At 29.7% G+C, this 14,556-nt stretch overlaps 1 protein-coding gene across 1 annotated transcript in view; it reads right to left on the bottom strand.

The window, feature by feature from the left end:
• Positions 1-294: 294 nt before the first annotated feature.
• LOC129223225 (cyclic AMP-dependent transcription factor ATF-7-like) overlaps positions 295-14,556 on the bottom strand; it is a 38,734-nt gene continuing 24,472 nt past the window's right edge. The window contains exons 8-11 of the mRNA XM_054857790.1: positions 12,207-12,272; positions 10,654-10,750; positions 10,201-10,321; positions 295-4,130 (exon numbers count right to left, since the gene is read on the bottom strand). Coding sequence (XP_054713765.1) covers positions 3,955-4,130; positions 10,201-10,321; positions 10,654-10,750; positions 12,207-12,272 — 460 coding nt within the window. The 3' untranslated portion in view covers positions 295-3,954. The remainder of the gene's footprint in view (positions 4,131-10,200; positions 10,322-10,653; positions 10,751-12,206; positions 12,273-14,556) is intronic.

Genomic DNA, 14,556 nt, shown 5'->3' on the forward strand with positions numbered 1-14,556 from the left:
TGCATACTTTTTGAAATGAAATATAAAAATGGATAACCTGGTACTTTTCTGCATTATTTCTAGAATGCTGTAAATAAATTTGTTTTTTACTTTTTTCTTATCAGAAAAGGTTAAAGGAAGTAGTTGTCATATGTCTCCATTTAAAAATTCCGCTGTATATGCTATTTCTTTAGGTACATTTTGCAAATACATGCCTTTTTGCATTTTAATTATGGTTTCAATTCCAAAATATTAGACTAAAAAAATATAAACTGTTGTGGATTATAAATAAACAATTACACTAAAAATATCTAAGAACAGTTTAATAAAGATAAAAATTTACAAATTGAAATATTATTGCTGAAAACAGGTACTTTACAAAACAGTGAAAAATAGAGAACAGAATATCAAAATATATTTATCAAAAACTTTCAAGAGCAATTATCAAATTTTTCCTTCTAAATCATTCTGTCTAGTCTTTAACAGAAAAATAATATACAAGCCAGGGTTATTATATTTGCTATTCAAAACGAGAAAGAAAAAAACAGTATATGTATTATCGCAACTGCAATACAAACTTTGCCTTGCCTGATCAATTCAAATATTTTATTAAAAAGAAAAAGCTCAAGTATTCAATACCTTCCAAACAAAGGTATGTTTTACATTAGAAATTCTATACTATAAGTTTTCATCCTTGTATTACAAACAAATGAATAAGTAAATGCTTGACCAAGAAGGGAAAACTTGAAATATACCCTTAAAAACATTTCAACGTTAAATAAGTTAGAATTGTAATAAAGTTCAAGATTGTAGTTAAGTCACTATAGAGTTTCTACTATGATTTTAATTACAAGTCTTTGCATAGAATTATGGCAAGAAATAAGTATTATGGTGACATTCATATAAATCCAACATGGCATATTTTGTTCTCCAACTGATGCATGGTATTGGCATTACAACATCTTATTTCATTTCCTATATATTTACAATAGATTTCCATCTCCTCATACTGTCATTTTAAATAACAAATTTAAAACACACAGGAAAAAAATACATTCAAGAGAAATTTACATATGTTACTCTTAAAAAGAAATACTGATTGTATGAAATGATATATACATATGAACTATACTTCACAGATAGATTTTCAGGATTCAATCGATTTCAAATATTAAGATAATCATTATCTTTTGTTAGAAAAAGTGAACCCCCCACCCCTAGACAAATTTAATTCAGCCTGGAAACTGATTGAGAGAATTCTCATCACATTTTTCAATTTGAAACAACTTGGTTAAATGATCATGAGCAAGATTTAAATTAACTTTAAATAGATATTTCATTAACATTTTAACAAATTCAGACCAATAAAAAAAAAAATCTTACGAAAAATAGATTGCCGTTCATCTTGGCACAGTGTAACACTTAACAGTTAATAAAATCAACTTCATAATTAAAACACACATTCATTTTATAAAAGTGAAATTAACTTCACTTGTCTACCAACATTAATATACAGGGTGTTTTAAAAAAATGACCCAATTTCAAAAAAATTATAACTATTCAGATTTTAATCCATATCATCAAATAAGGTATCATTAGGAAGGGGAAAATCTAGAGTTTCACGGCGTTGTAAAAACGAACTGAAGCCACACATAACAGCAGCAGTTGATGCAGACATGATTGCAGAAGTATTGGGCTACCGTGTAGACATATGCCGTGCATCCATAGGTGGACAGATAGAGAACCTTTAATGTACAAAAACTTGATTATTTATTAATTTTAAAATTATTCTGAAGTGTCTATTTTAAAGTTTTCATTGTATATGCATTTCAAATCGGATCATTCTTTTTTGAAACACCCTGTAAATTAGAGGACTAGTTTAGTGAAAAATTCCTTCAATATTTTATAACGTAGATAAGCAATTCTTAAAATAACATGATCTACTTTATGGGGAAGAACTCGGTCTTTTGGGTTGTAGAATAAATTTTTTAATTCATAAACATTAATAAGTTTTTCGCTGATCAGTTTTTACACATGCAAAACAGTGGCAAGAGATTGCTTATGCTTAGAATCCAATGGCAACTATTGGAATTTATTAAACATCCTTTCAATAATTATTTCAGAAATAATGGTAGAATTGAAACTAATAGCATAGCAATCAGGCTCATAATAATCTTTACGTAAACAGAAAGGATGGTACTCCACGAAGTGCCCAATAAATGGGATCTATTTGCAGAACAGCATGAAACATAATGTCTCGATCAGCTTTTGCAATGCAAAAACAAAAAGCTTGTCATCTTTTATGTAAACTGAAAATCTGATCTAACTAATATTTAAATAACTAAATATTTAAAGAGGAATCACTGAATTTTCAGTGGTTAGAAGCAGGACACATAATAATGGAAGCAGTAAACTATGGTAATATTTTGAGACTGAGTCTCTAATGCTAAAAAACCATTTTTAGAATGTTGAAACTGTTGTCGTGAGACTTGGAAAAGATTGTTAACAAATTACCAGTAAGTACTTAACAGAAAACACATTCTACTGCTCAGCAGTTAAGTTCAAGATTTGCAGCTCCCACAGGAAATGTATGACAGCATTATGTACATAATGATAAGGCCTTTTGTATAAGAACCAAGGGTGTGTGTTTCACTGTTTTCACAAAAGAGGAAAGTAGCATAGCTTCTAACCCCTTTAAACCAATGCCCCCTTAAAACTAAATGCCTAATGCATTTGCCTCAAAAAGTGTACTTTTGTCATATGACTGCGTTGACTTTCGATACACCTTTCAAGCTACCTGTCGGTAATACAAGGATGGCATTGCTATGGCAATGAATCCAAACAATTCAAATCAAACTGTTAATTGGTTAACTTCAAAATTTAAATTTAGAAATTAACCAATTGAGACACAAAATTAAAAATTTGGAGACTACCAGTACACATGGTAAGTGAACCTCTTCTCTGTCTTGAGGAAAGAGACAGTACTAGTAGTCCTGGTAGGTGCTGTTATACAGCATGATTTAGAAAAACCTTTCAATAAAAGCCTACCTATGACCATATCTTTAAACCCATTTTAACTCAAAACTTGAAAATGTCCACTTACATCCCTTTGCTTCTCACTGCCTTAATTAAACTGCCTATTAATTTTTAATACCATTTGTTAGGTGACAGTGGCAGGTGTACCAACATTTACTTCTCCTTTTCCCCTCAACTTGGGCTCACTTTTGCTCTGTTAGAAGCAAGAAAACGACAGGCATTAAGTATTAAAGGGGCGTTGTTTTAAACACTCAATTATAAACACTTTTATAATACATGCAGAGATTTGGAGCATGAAATAAGCACGGGATGAAGATAATTTATTAGCTGTAACACTAAACATTGTCGCCATTGAAAATATTATTGACTTCATTATGATTTGTAGATAACTGTCACTTTTACTGTCAGTATCAAGTTTTTCAACCAAAATGCAAATCAAACTTTCATTATTTAAATTTTAAATGCTATGATTAGCAATCAATCAACAATTTTACATTCAGGAAATGTAAAGACCCAATATCAGAAAAAACTTAAGAAACATAATAGAAAAGCTTATTCATTTCCATTAATACCCATAAACCAGATAATTTATTATGTATTTCAGGATTATTTTAATTTCTTTCACTCTCAAACCTATATACAGAAACACATCATTACACCAAAATCATCATGTAGCCTCATTTCTTTTCCACATTAAAAACAAAGCTAATTTTTTTTGTTTACATTTGAAAAGGTAAAAAAGGCACATTCATTCCTCTTTTTAAAACTATCAGGTATACATTAAAGAAAAAGTCATATCCACCCTCATAATCAAAAATAAAAAATACTGTACAAAATGCAATGAAAAATTCACCATGGTAACTCATTTTTAAAATATGTCAACACAATTTTTGAGATATGCGTTACACAGATGCATTGAAATGAATTATTTCCCCACTACTACCGTTCTCGATAGGACGCCTCACTTGCATCGGAAGTGAAAGATGCGTCACTGCTGCTTTGTACCGAATTTACGTCCATCTCCATGAATTCTACATTTAATGGTGAAATGACGGAGTTGTTTGGCACCCTCTGTACATCCTCTGGGACAGATGTGATGATGCGGATGGTAGTAACTGTTTTGGAAAGAAAAAAAAAGGAAATATTACCAAAACCAAAAAAAAAAAGCTTAATAATTATTTACTTTTTTTAAATAAGATTCATATAAAACAACCATTTTCTTACACTGAAGAATTGAGTGCTATTCTACTCACTTATTAGTGGGAAGTGGGATTATAGTTGTTATTGAATGTAACTATATTGGAAGAAAAGTTTGATTAAATCTTTCTTAGACTGTGTGAAGCAGAGCCTAGTTGGAAACTAGGGCCCCAGTTCGGAGTAGTGTAAATTTTATAAGTTTTATGGAGGAAGGGAGCCTGGCAAACCAAACAGACAAGGAGCCTACCTTGGCTCTCAGCAGCCCAGCTACCTGTCAAATTTACAGTTAATTCTCATTAATATAGACTTTATTAAACTGGATTTTGCTCAATCCAGACAGCCATTTAGATGTACATTGTGTGCACATTTAAATGGTGACATGTTCACTGTTCAAAATAATTCTTCACCTGCAATTTATTGTAGGAAATGCAAAATTAATTTATGAACATAGAATTAACTGATTTTAGTTAATGATTTTGTTTAAAAAAAATCACTTGATTTAAATCAGTTTCAATAATTTGGATGACCTGGAACCCCTATTAGTCAGGAATAGTGAGGTTCTACTGTATTAACTGTTCAGTATCAATAGTTGACAATTTCATCTGGATGATACCTTTCTACAGCTGAGAAGAGTATATTTTCTGTTGCATACACCTGTTTTAAAATAATGTATCCATCTGTATTTTAGATTATAAAAGAAGAATATCTCACCTCAGCCTTCAAAAAATGGTAGGGGTAAATATTTAATTAGTTTTGCTTAATAGCCCGAAGAAATTTGTGTTCTTAAAATAACTTAATCTAAAAAATGTAGATGAATGAACAGGACAAATAAAATCTAGTTTTATTTGTTCATTAATAAAAATTAAAAAGTACAGTGAAATTCATACTCAAAATAAAAAAAAGCTACAAATCAAGGGGAATATATATAGTAAAAAAATATAACTATAGTTAAATATTTATGAAAATGAGACGACACATTATTTGTTAAGCACAAAAGTGTTTTAACAGAAATGTCAATGCATACTTATTGACAGGGTTTGATAAATTCTGGACGCCACATTGTCTGGGCCACTTAACAAAAAATGTCTTTGAGACTGGTCAGACTTTTTATAACAAGAATCTTTTAGGAGGCATGATAAACTAAATTTTCGTAAAACTCCAAGAAATAGTTCATATGGCGTCAAACATTTTTTCTTGGCTTGTATGATTTAACAGTTTAACAAATAATTTTGTCCATCTCTGCTAAAAAGATATCCATCCAGCATGTATTGATAAAGAAATCAAACAAGTTCATTTTCAAAAGTGATTGACTATTCCCAACACATTTTCCTTAGTTGGTGTTTTTAAAGGCAAGTGTTAATGTTTGTAGATCATATTTTAAGCAACATATATGCAATTTTTCAGATTTCCAAAAGATTTAATGGTTTTGGGACTTATTGACTTATTACCATTCCAAATTTTACCGCTAACATTTGCCATAAAATTGAGAGCAAATAGGGCAAAATATAGTTTTAAATACAAGAAGCTTTTTTACAGCAGCAAAATATTTAAATAAATACTAATTTTTTCCACTAAACTAAAATGGAATATAGAATTTCCAAAAAAAAAAAAAAAAAATTGAATGTAATAACAAAACAGTAAATGAATTTTATCAAGTAAAAGACTAAATATTTTGTTTTATTTTGAATGCCATGATATCAAAATATTGTAGCCTGATCCCAGTTATAATTAAATGAGTTCAGGTAACACACTGACAAGTACCTAAGTCAAGATTGCATACCATATGGGGTAAAAACGAAATATTTTTATATAATCACCCAAAAATGTTAGGTTTTTGCACTTTTCTTTCTTTTTCCTTTTTAACTCTACAGTTTAGAGAGTTGGATGATGATGGAACAATTTGAAATATTATATTTTAGGCTATCTTACAATTTAAAAAAGCCTTATTCCTATACTGCCGTGCTAAGCACAAAAGTTGTATCTGCATTTCAGTTCAAAAGAAGAAATTACCGTTTAAAGTTGTGTGCCTCCATGTATTCGATTCAGATGCAAGTTAATTGTTTTTTGTTTTTTTAACAATTCCCATCGACAGGTGTCCATAAAATATTGTATTTAGGTGAAATATGTGACAAAGAACCACCTGGTGACGGTAACTCAATTTTGACAAAAAGAATAGATACGACTTTTGTGCTTAGCATGTCAGTATAGTGAGTATGGATTTACCGTAGGAGGGAGCGGCTCCTAAAAAAGTGAGGCCCCAAATAGGGTGAATGTACTAAATTTTAGTAGTTATTATCAACATTTTGGTGCATACTATTGGATCTGCTTAGAGAACAAATCAGAGTTGGCCGGATTGGACCCAATGGGTTTTTTTGAAAAAACCCTTTTAAAAAAACCCCATTATTTAGCCCACTTTTGGGTTTTTTAAAAATTTTCTGAGAAGTTTTTAAAAAAATAATTAATTTAAATACTTTTACACTTTAAACTTCTTTTTCATTTGGTCTTTACCACAGACAATGGACATAAAAAATGAACTTCTTTCTTTAACTGGTCAATAAATAACTCAAATTATCTTGACTAAGTCCTGTCACATCTTATTTTCTCAATATTTGTAGATTGTACAGAGTAAACTACTCTAGCTAAAAGGCTTTCATATGAATTATATTCCGCAAACCAACACCTCACAAATTTCGTATAAACAAGGTATATTTTTTTAAGAAATTAACAGGTTTACAAACGGTCAGACAGAAAACAGAATAGGATAGTACAGTATTTTCATTATCTTAAGAAAAAGTTTAATATTAGTTACTCTGTACACAGAAATAGAAAAACAGGCATTATAAAATTCAAAGAAAAGTCTTGATTAAGCTGGAATTTAGTAAACACAGAAAAACAAATTGAACTACTTGATTTAAACTATTTGAGGTTCTACAGTAGTTTTGCATAACAAAATGAAATACAATAAAGTAAAATGCAAAAGAAAAAAAAATAATTAAAAACGAACAATTGGTTTTATCATTCGAGAAGTAACTTTGCCTTAACTGTTGGTAAGCATGGAAACTAAAAAATCTGAAACTTCAGCATTCTTGGGTTTCGTCGTCTTTTATACTTTTCTTCAGATAACGCTGAATTTTAACTAGTTTTCCAGCTTTTTTTTTACCCCAAGACAATTTTTGCCCTTTGTGTATATACTTAGGCTACAATATGTTCAGGGCTCCCAACACATTTTAGCCATAGAAAGGGGTAAAAGAGGACCACTTTGAATCAAAAAGGGGACCAAAGAGGACCAGTTAGGATTAAAAAGAGGACCTTGGGAGAACCATTCATAGTTAAACCCAGGGTAGCACCAAAAGGCAAATTAGCTGCCTGGCAATAAATACGTGAAGATAATTCGTTAATTATATAAAATAATGATTTTTAATGATAAATCCTTATCACCATCTGTACATCTAAACTTCTTATCCATTGAATTATATTATTCACACAAACATTTCGATGGGGGGGGGGGTGACAAGCAAGCATGCAACTGACCATCTTACAGAGTAACTTTAATTGTAAAATAAATTTTCTACTACTTAACAGGTAAAAACTGGCTAGTTAAAAATAATCACCCAAGTGACCCATCAATCAGTGCATACCTAATAAAGACTTTTTAGATACAGTTATTACAGTCAACACCTTAGCACATAGTAGTTTACAAAATCTTTCACATAACCAGTTTAAAGAGAATTCATTTTGATATAAGGTACCGCAAGACAAGAAGATATAGTTTGGAGGCCAGGAAGTCCCCCTCCCCCTCCACAGCCCTTGGTTTTTACACATATTTCCAGCCTAAATATGGTAAGTTATATACATATGAGAGTTTATAACCAAACACCAAAGCAGGAGTTAATTTCTGGCTATGCTACTAACTGACTAAGCTCAAAAATATTAGAGGTTTGCCAAATCATTTATTAGTATGCTAAGTATCCAAATCATTTCTTCATATGTATGTATTATTTGTTCTTGCACCAAAAAAATATTGTAACTGTCTTCAAGTAGATATAAAAATTAGTGAGAAAGAAATTTTTTTTATTGAAGTCACCATACCCAAAAATATATAAATGATGCTTAAGCGATAAATACACTGAATGTAAATTTGAGCCTGCTTTTACCGAATAACTTAATGTAATAAATAAATGTGTAAGTTTAGATTCATCGAGCTATATTTTCAAATTGAAAATACTCATTATGAGTACTTAAAAAAATAAGAATACAAAGTTTTTTAGTTTAAAAAATAAAATTAAATAAGAAAATTTGAGGCAGCACATGTCAAAACAGCTTCCAATTTTAAAAAATATTAAAATAATTACAAGATGCAACAGGATTGAAATCTTGCACACGAGAATCAAATTTTCGCGAAGTATGTTCACTGTTGGAATAATTTCCAAAAAAAAAAAAAAAAAAATTCTCTAAAACTAAACATGACTAAAATTGAACATAAAATATGCTAGTCTAGGATAGCATATGTGAAAATAACATTCGATTGCGCAAAATATGAAAATATGTACAAGATGCAAAAAGATTGAAATCTCAAAGACAAAAAGCAATTCCTCGCGAAGTTCGAGTAAGTGCAATGCTGCTATGGTTCCAAAAATAAGAAAGATTATTATCTATTAAAATTAAACAAAAAATAAGCTATTCTATGATGGCGTATGCCAAAATAACTTCCGATTGCCAAAAAATCATAACATTAACAAGATGCAAAAAGATCGCAAAGTGCGAGTAAGTTCAATGTTGCCATGGTTTCGAAAAAAAAAAAGTAGTTTATTACTTATTAAAATTAAACAAAAAATAAGCTAATCTATAGTGGCGTGTGCCAAAATAACTTCCGATTGCCGAAAATATCAAAATATTAACAAGATGCAAAAAGATTGAAATCTCAAACACGACAAGCAATTTTCCGCGAAGTGCGAGTAAGTTTAATGTTGCCATGGTTTTGAAAAAAAAGTAGTCTCTTATCCATTAAAATAAAACAAAAAATAAGCTAATCATTTATGGAGTGTGTCAAAATAACTTCTGATTGACAAAAATATCAAATTATTTACAAGATGCAAAAAGATTGAAATCTCAAACACGACAAGCACTTTCCGCGAAGTGCGAGAAAGTTCAATGTTGCTATGGTACCAAAAATATAAAAATTAATTGTCTATTAAAATTAACCAAAAAATAAGCTAATCTAAGGAGGTGTTATGTCAAAATAACTTCCGATTGCCAAAAATATCATAACATTAACAAGATGCAAAAAGATCGCGAAGTGCGAGTAAGTTCAATGTTGCCATGGTTTCGAAAAAAAAGTAGTTTATTACCTATTAAAATTAAACAAAAAATAAGCTAATCTATGGTGGCGTATGCCAAAATATTTTCCGATTGCCAAAAATATCAAAATATTAACAGGATGCAAAAAGATTGTAATCTCAAACACGACAAGCAATTTTCCGCGAAGTGCGAGTAAGTTCAATTTTGCCATGGTTTTGAAAAAAAAAAAAAAGTAGTCTCTTATCTATTAATATTAAACAAAAAATAAGCTAATCTATGGTAGAGTGTGTCAAAATAACTTCTGATTGCCAAAAATATCAAAATATTTACAAGATGCAAAGAGATTGAAATCTCAAAACCCAGCAAGCAATTTTCGGCGAAGTCCAAGAAAGTTTGATGTTATCATGGTTCCGAAAATAAAGTTTATTATTTATTTTAATTAAACATAAAATAAGCTAATCTAAGTTAAAAAAAGGAAAAAAAAAAAAAAAAACCACATTTTATTTTAAAAAACCCAGCTTTAGTTGTTTTTTTTTGGTTCTATTTAAAAAAAAAACCTAAGTCTATGGGCTTTTTCAAAAACCCGGGTTTTTGCCAACCCTGGAACAAATAAAGAAACATTTAGAAAAATATTAGAATTAATAATTCCAGTACATATGAATGATAAAGTCAAGCTGAAAAGATACTTACAATTATCTCTATCAGCCTCATAACCAGAAGCTTTCTGTTGGAGTGTTACAGGACAATCTTTGTGAGCCAAAAGCATAGTTTTTAAGTGAGCAACTTCATTTCTCAGTGTTGTAACTTCATGCTGAAAGAGATAATACAAAAATATACTCATGATTAACTTCATGTGAGAGAAAACATTGTTATGTTGCTGAAAAACAGCAAAATATATTGCTGGTTGAAAACAAACTTCACAAATATACTTCCATAAAAAACATGCATATCTATTATACATGAATGAACATGCATCTATTCTCACATATAGTTAATTTAAAAAAAGTTGAAAAATATTTTTAAGAGTTATATTTAAAATGCTTTATTCAGGTTGTTCCTTTTATTAACGGATTTTTAAAAACCAATAGAGATTAAAAAGAATCAAGTGTTTTTTAAAGATTAAGATATTAAAGTACATATTACCTGTAACTGAGTATTAGTACGAGCAAGTTCATCAGCTTTTTTTTCCAGATTGGTAATCCACTGTTTTCGTTTCTCTCTACACCTGATTGCAGCAGCCCTGTATCAAGAATTATATTATGAAAATATATTAATGAGATTTGTAATAAATTTAACATCAACTTTACTCACCCTATCTTTGGAATAATGAAAGGAGGAATTGGCTAAAAAAAATTTCTTAAATCATATTTGTGCAATGAATAATGCATTTTTAACAAGGACTCGAGTAAATATATATAAAAAAGTAGTTTCTAAATACTTGATTAAAAAAAATATATATATTTGTTTAAAAATGTTTACAGTAAAACCTCTGGGGCAGATACGAGTGAGACAAACATTTTTTGTCCTTAGAACAGGGGAATCTGCAGGATGAAGGTTTTATAATCGTTTTAACTTATTTTATTTTATTTATTTCTTACTCTTAACATTAAATTTCTTTACATTTTACACTTAAACTGCAGTACTTTTTGATTTAGTAATTTTTAAATATAGTATCAGCGCTATTTTATTAGGATTTTTTAAAATACAGTAAACTCCCGATTATCTGCGGAATAGGAAGGCATGGCAAATGCAGACAAGCGAATTTGCGGATAATCCACAAAGTAGGTAAAAACGATGCTAGTGTACGCATGCACATAGTGCTTAGAAAGATTGATAACACTTGCAGAAATTTTAACTACAGCTTAAACGATAACAGTGTATGTGACAGCTAGAAAAGGATCGCTCATTATTGCAAACGGATTACGGACATCCTTGAGCAAATCGCACAAGGGATGAATGCCTCACTGTGGGGGAATTAAAAACTGCCCACATAAGAGGGGTGTCTGTTATGAGGGGTTTTACTGTATATACAAATATGTACAGACTCCCCCTAAATTATAAGATGTATGACAAGCACACTCATTGCACATTAAATACTGCAACTATGGTTGAACATAGCACAGAATATTTTTAGAATCTCATTTGTCCTTGCTTGGAGTTCCCTTTGTAGTAAGATTTGTATTTCATTGATTAATAAGCTATTTTTATAGTTTTGTCAACATTTTCATTTGGGAGTTTAGCTTTTCATAACTTCTTAATTCTAGTAAAGATTTTCGTTTTGGTTGGGATCACCAAATTTATTTTACTAATGATAAACAACCCTAAACTAAAATGAAAAAGAACTCTTAGCCAAATGTAGATAGATCTTGCAAACTTCTATTCAATTTTATTTTCATTTTAGTCTTGGTCTTTCTACCTACTAATAACAGTAATTTTATATTGATGCCTTGGCTACAGGTAAAACTACTAACAGTTAATAAACTATAAACAGTTAATAAGAAATGTAATCTTATGCACATAGTGAGCTTAAGTATTTTGATTCAAATGTGTAATGCAAAATAAAATTATGTAACTGGTACATTTAAAAAAAAAGTTGACTTTTTAAATACTTTCACAGAGTAACCCTAAATATTGCGGTAAGTTAAAAATGATAGTTTTAGAATATAAATTATAGAAAAAATAGATAAAACGCTTACCTGTTTCTTTCAAGAGATTTCTTTCGCTTCTCGTCTGGATCACTATTAACATCTCTACGTTTGCGTCTGAAATGAAAATCATATGTAAAGTAAAATGTAACATGAAAAATTAATGCATATACAGGTGTTAAAACTTAAAACGTGAAACATTTCCTTTAAGAGATTCTAAAAGATAATCTAAAAAGCAACATTAATTTTCAGACTACTTTTGCTGCTGGTAAATATTTGATCATTTTGATTTTTTACATTATAAAACATCGACACTGAAACAAGTAGCTACAAAATTGTTTTTGGAAAACTATTTTTTTATTAATTAAAAGAAAACATTAACTGAGGCTTAACCGAACAATAAATTGAACAGAGCTTGCCTCAATGCATGAAACGACAAAAAATACTAAAACATTTAAAAACCATTCAATCAATGTAATTATGAAATGTCTGTAAAAAGTAAATAAATGAAATTTGTGACTAATATCAAAAAATCTTGTTATGAAGAACTCTGGTGAGAAAAAAAAAGAAGAAAATGAATCTCTAGTTTTTACCCATGAAGAGCTGAATTCCCTAATTGAACTTCAATGATAGAGAAAAATATTACACAATAAAGGAGTTAAAAAAAAAGAAATGGAGAATTCTACTGTATCCTAAAGCTAGATTGTATACGAGACTGGTAAATTTTAAATTAAATTTTGGCATTTCACTTTTCAAAAACAATTTATTGAACTAAAACTTGGTTAATTGTCTACAAACAATACACTTTTTGTCCCACTTTGTTATCATATGGTTCTTTTTATTCAGGCATATCACATTTACTGTTTAGTATGAACATATCTAAATAAAAACTACATTCTTAAAACTTATATTTTAAAAACTAAAAAGAAACCTTAAACGAGAAAATTATGAGATAACAGATAACACTGAAGTAACCCAAATGTGGGGAACCTTTTTATATAGCTTCAATCGACAAAAATGTCTCTATTAAAAATACATTTTGAGTCAGTGGTATTTTCAATACTTTCATTATGTGTTCAAATCAATAATCTTTTCACATGTCTAAGCTTTTCAATTTCTCCCAGAAATTATGTCCCAATTTTGATTTTTGACAGAATGAGAAGACGTGTTTGCAGCTACAGCTTTACAATCAAACAAAAATATTTTCATTTTAAGCTTTTTATATGTATTTAATCTCTTAGGTGTGTTTATACTTATATTTTGTAATTTATATTTGTACACTATACTTCCGAAACTCAAGTGGGTGACATCAAATTATAAAATGGGTTACTCTGTGACTTGCAATCGTCCAGTGGTTGAGGACTGTCCTCATCATAAGATTTTTATGAATCTTCAGCATTGCACTAATACAGTCGAATCCCGACTTACACGAGGAATGCATTCCAAGACTCCTCGCTTAAGTCGAAATTTCGCGTTGTGGAAAAGGGTATGTATATTGTGTTTATCAACATACCAATTATTTTAGACATTTTTAAACACCTTTCAAACTGTTTTAGAGTATGTTTTAACTATATATTTCGTTTCTTACAAAGAAAGCTGATTTTTTACTGTAGTTTTTAAAAAGCTGCATTATTCAACATAAAATACTGTTATGATGCACAAAATCAATGATCAGTGGGAGAGATAGACATAAAATAAAACAGTATGTACGTACAGTATGCTGTTGTCATAAATAAGTGCTGCACTATAATATTACTGTATAGTACGTATAATTATATTTACATTTATAACTTAATAATTGAAGATGATGATTTGCTGCTCAATGATATCGTTATTCGAATATATTTTTAAATACAGTAGCTTTGCATTTACTTTTATAATGTTTCCATCTGTGGTAGCACCCCTCTTTCATGGTATCTATAATTTGCAATATATGCATTTTGCTTACACACTACTCTGCGAGCTTTGTATTAAAACTAAGTTCTGAACTTATACAGATTGCTTTTTCTAGACTTTTAATTTAACCAACTTCAAAAAGGAGGTGGTTATCAGTTCATAACGTATGTATGTTTTTTTTTTCTTTTTGCACACATGGAAAATTCACTTTATATTGTTACAAATCCTGTAAATAGTAATTATTGTAGTAACGTAACCTGTAAATAGTTTCCCGTAATGAATATACAACCCCTTTTCATTCGGCTAAAGTATACAACCCCCCTATTCTTTTTTTCTTATTTCATTCACTGATTTTATCAATGAAAGTGTAGTTGTAGAACGTTGTAGCATTTTCTGGAATCTTTGAGATTTCTTTTCGGTGTGTATATAAGCCGTTAGCGATGGATAAAAAGTTGAGTTTCGATTGAGAATTTGTACTGAGAGTGTGTATTAGCTCTGTTTATAG

The sequence above is a fragment of the Uloborus diversus genome, chromosome 5, assembly GCF_026930045.1.
Source record: "Uloborus diversus isolate 005 chromosome 5, Udiv.v.3.1, whole genome shotgun sequence".
Taxonomy (NCBI): Eukaryota; Metazoa; Arthropoda; class Arachnida; order Araneae; family Uloboridae; genus Uloborus; species Uloborus diversus.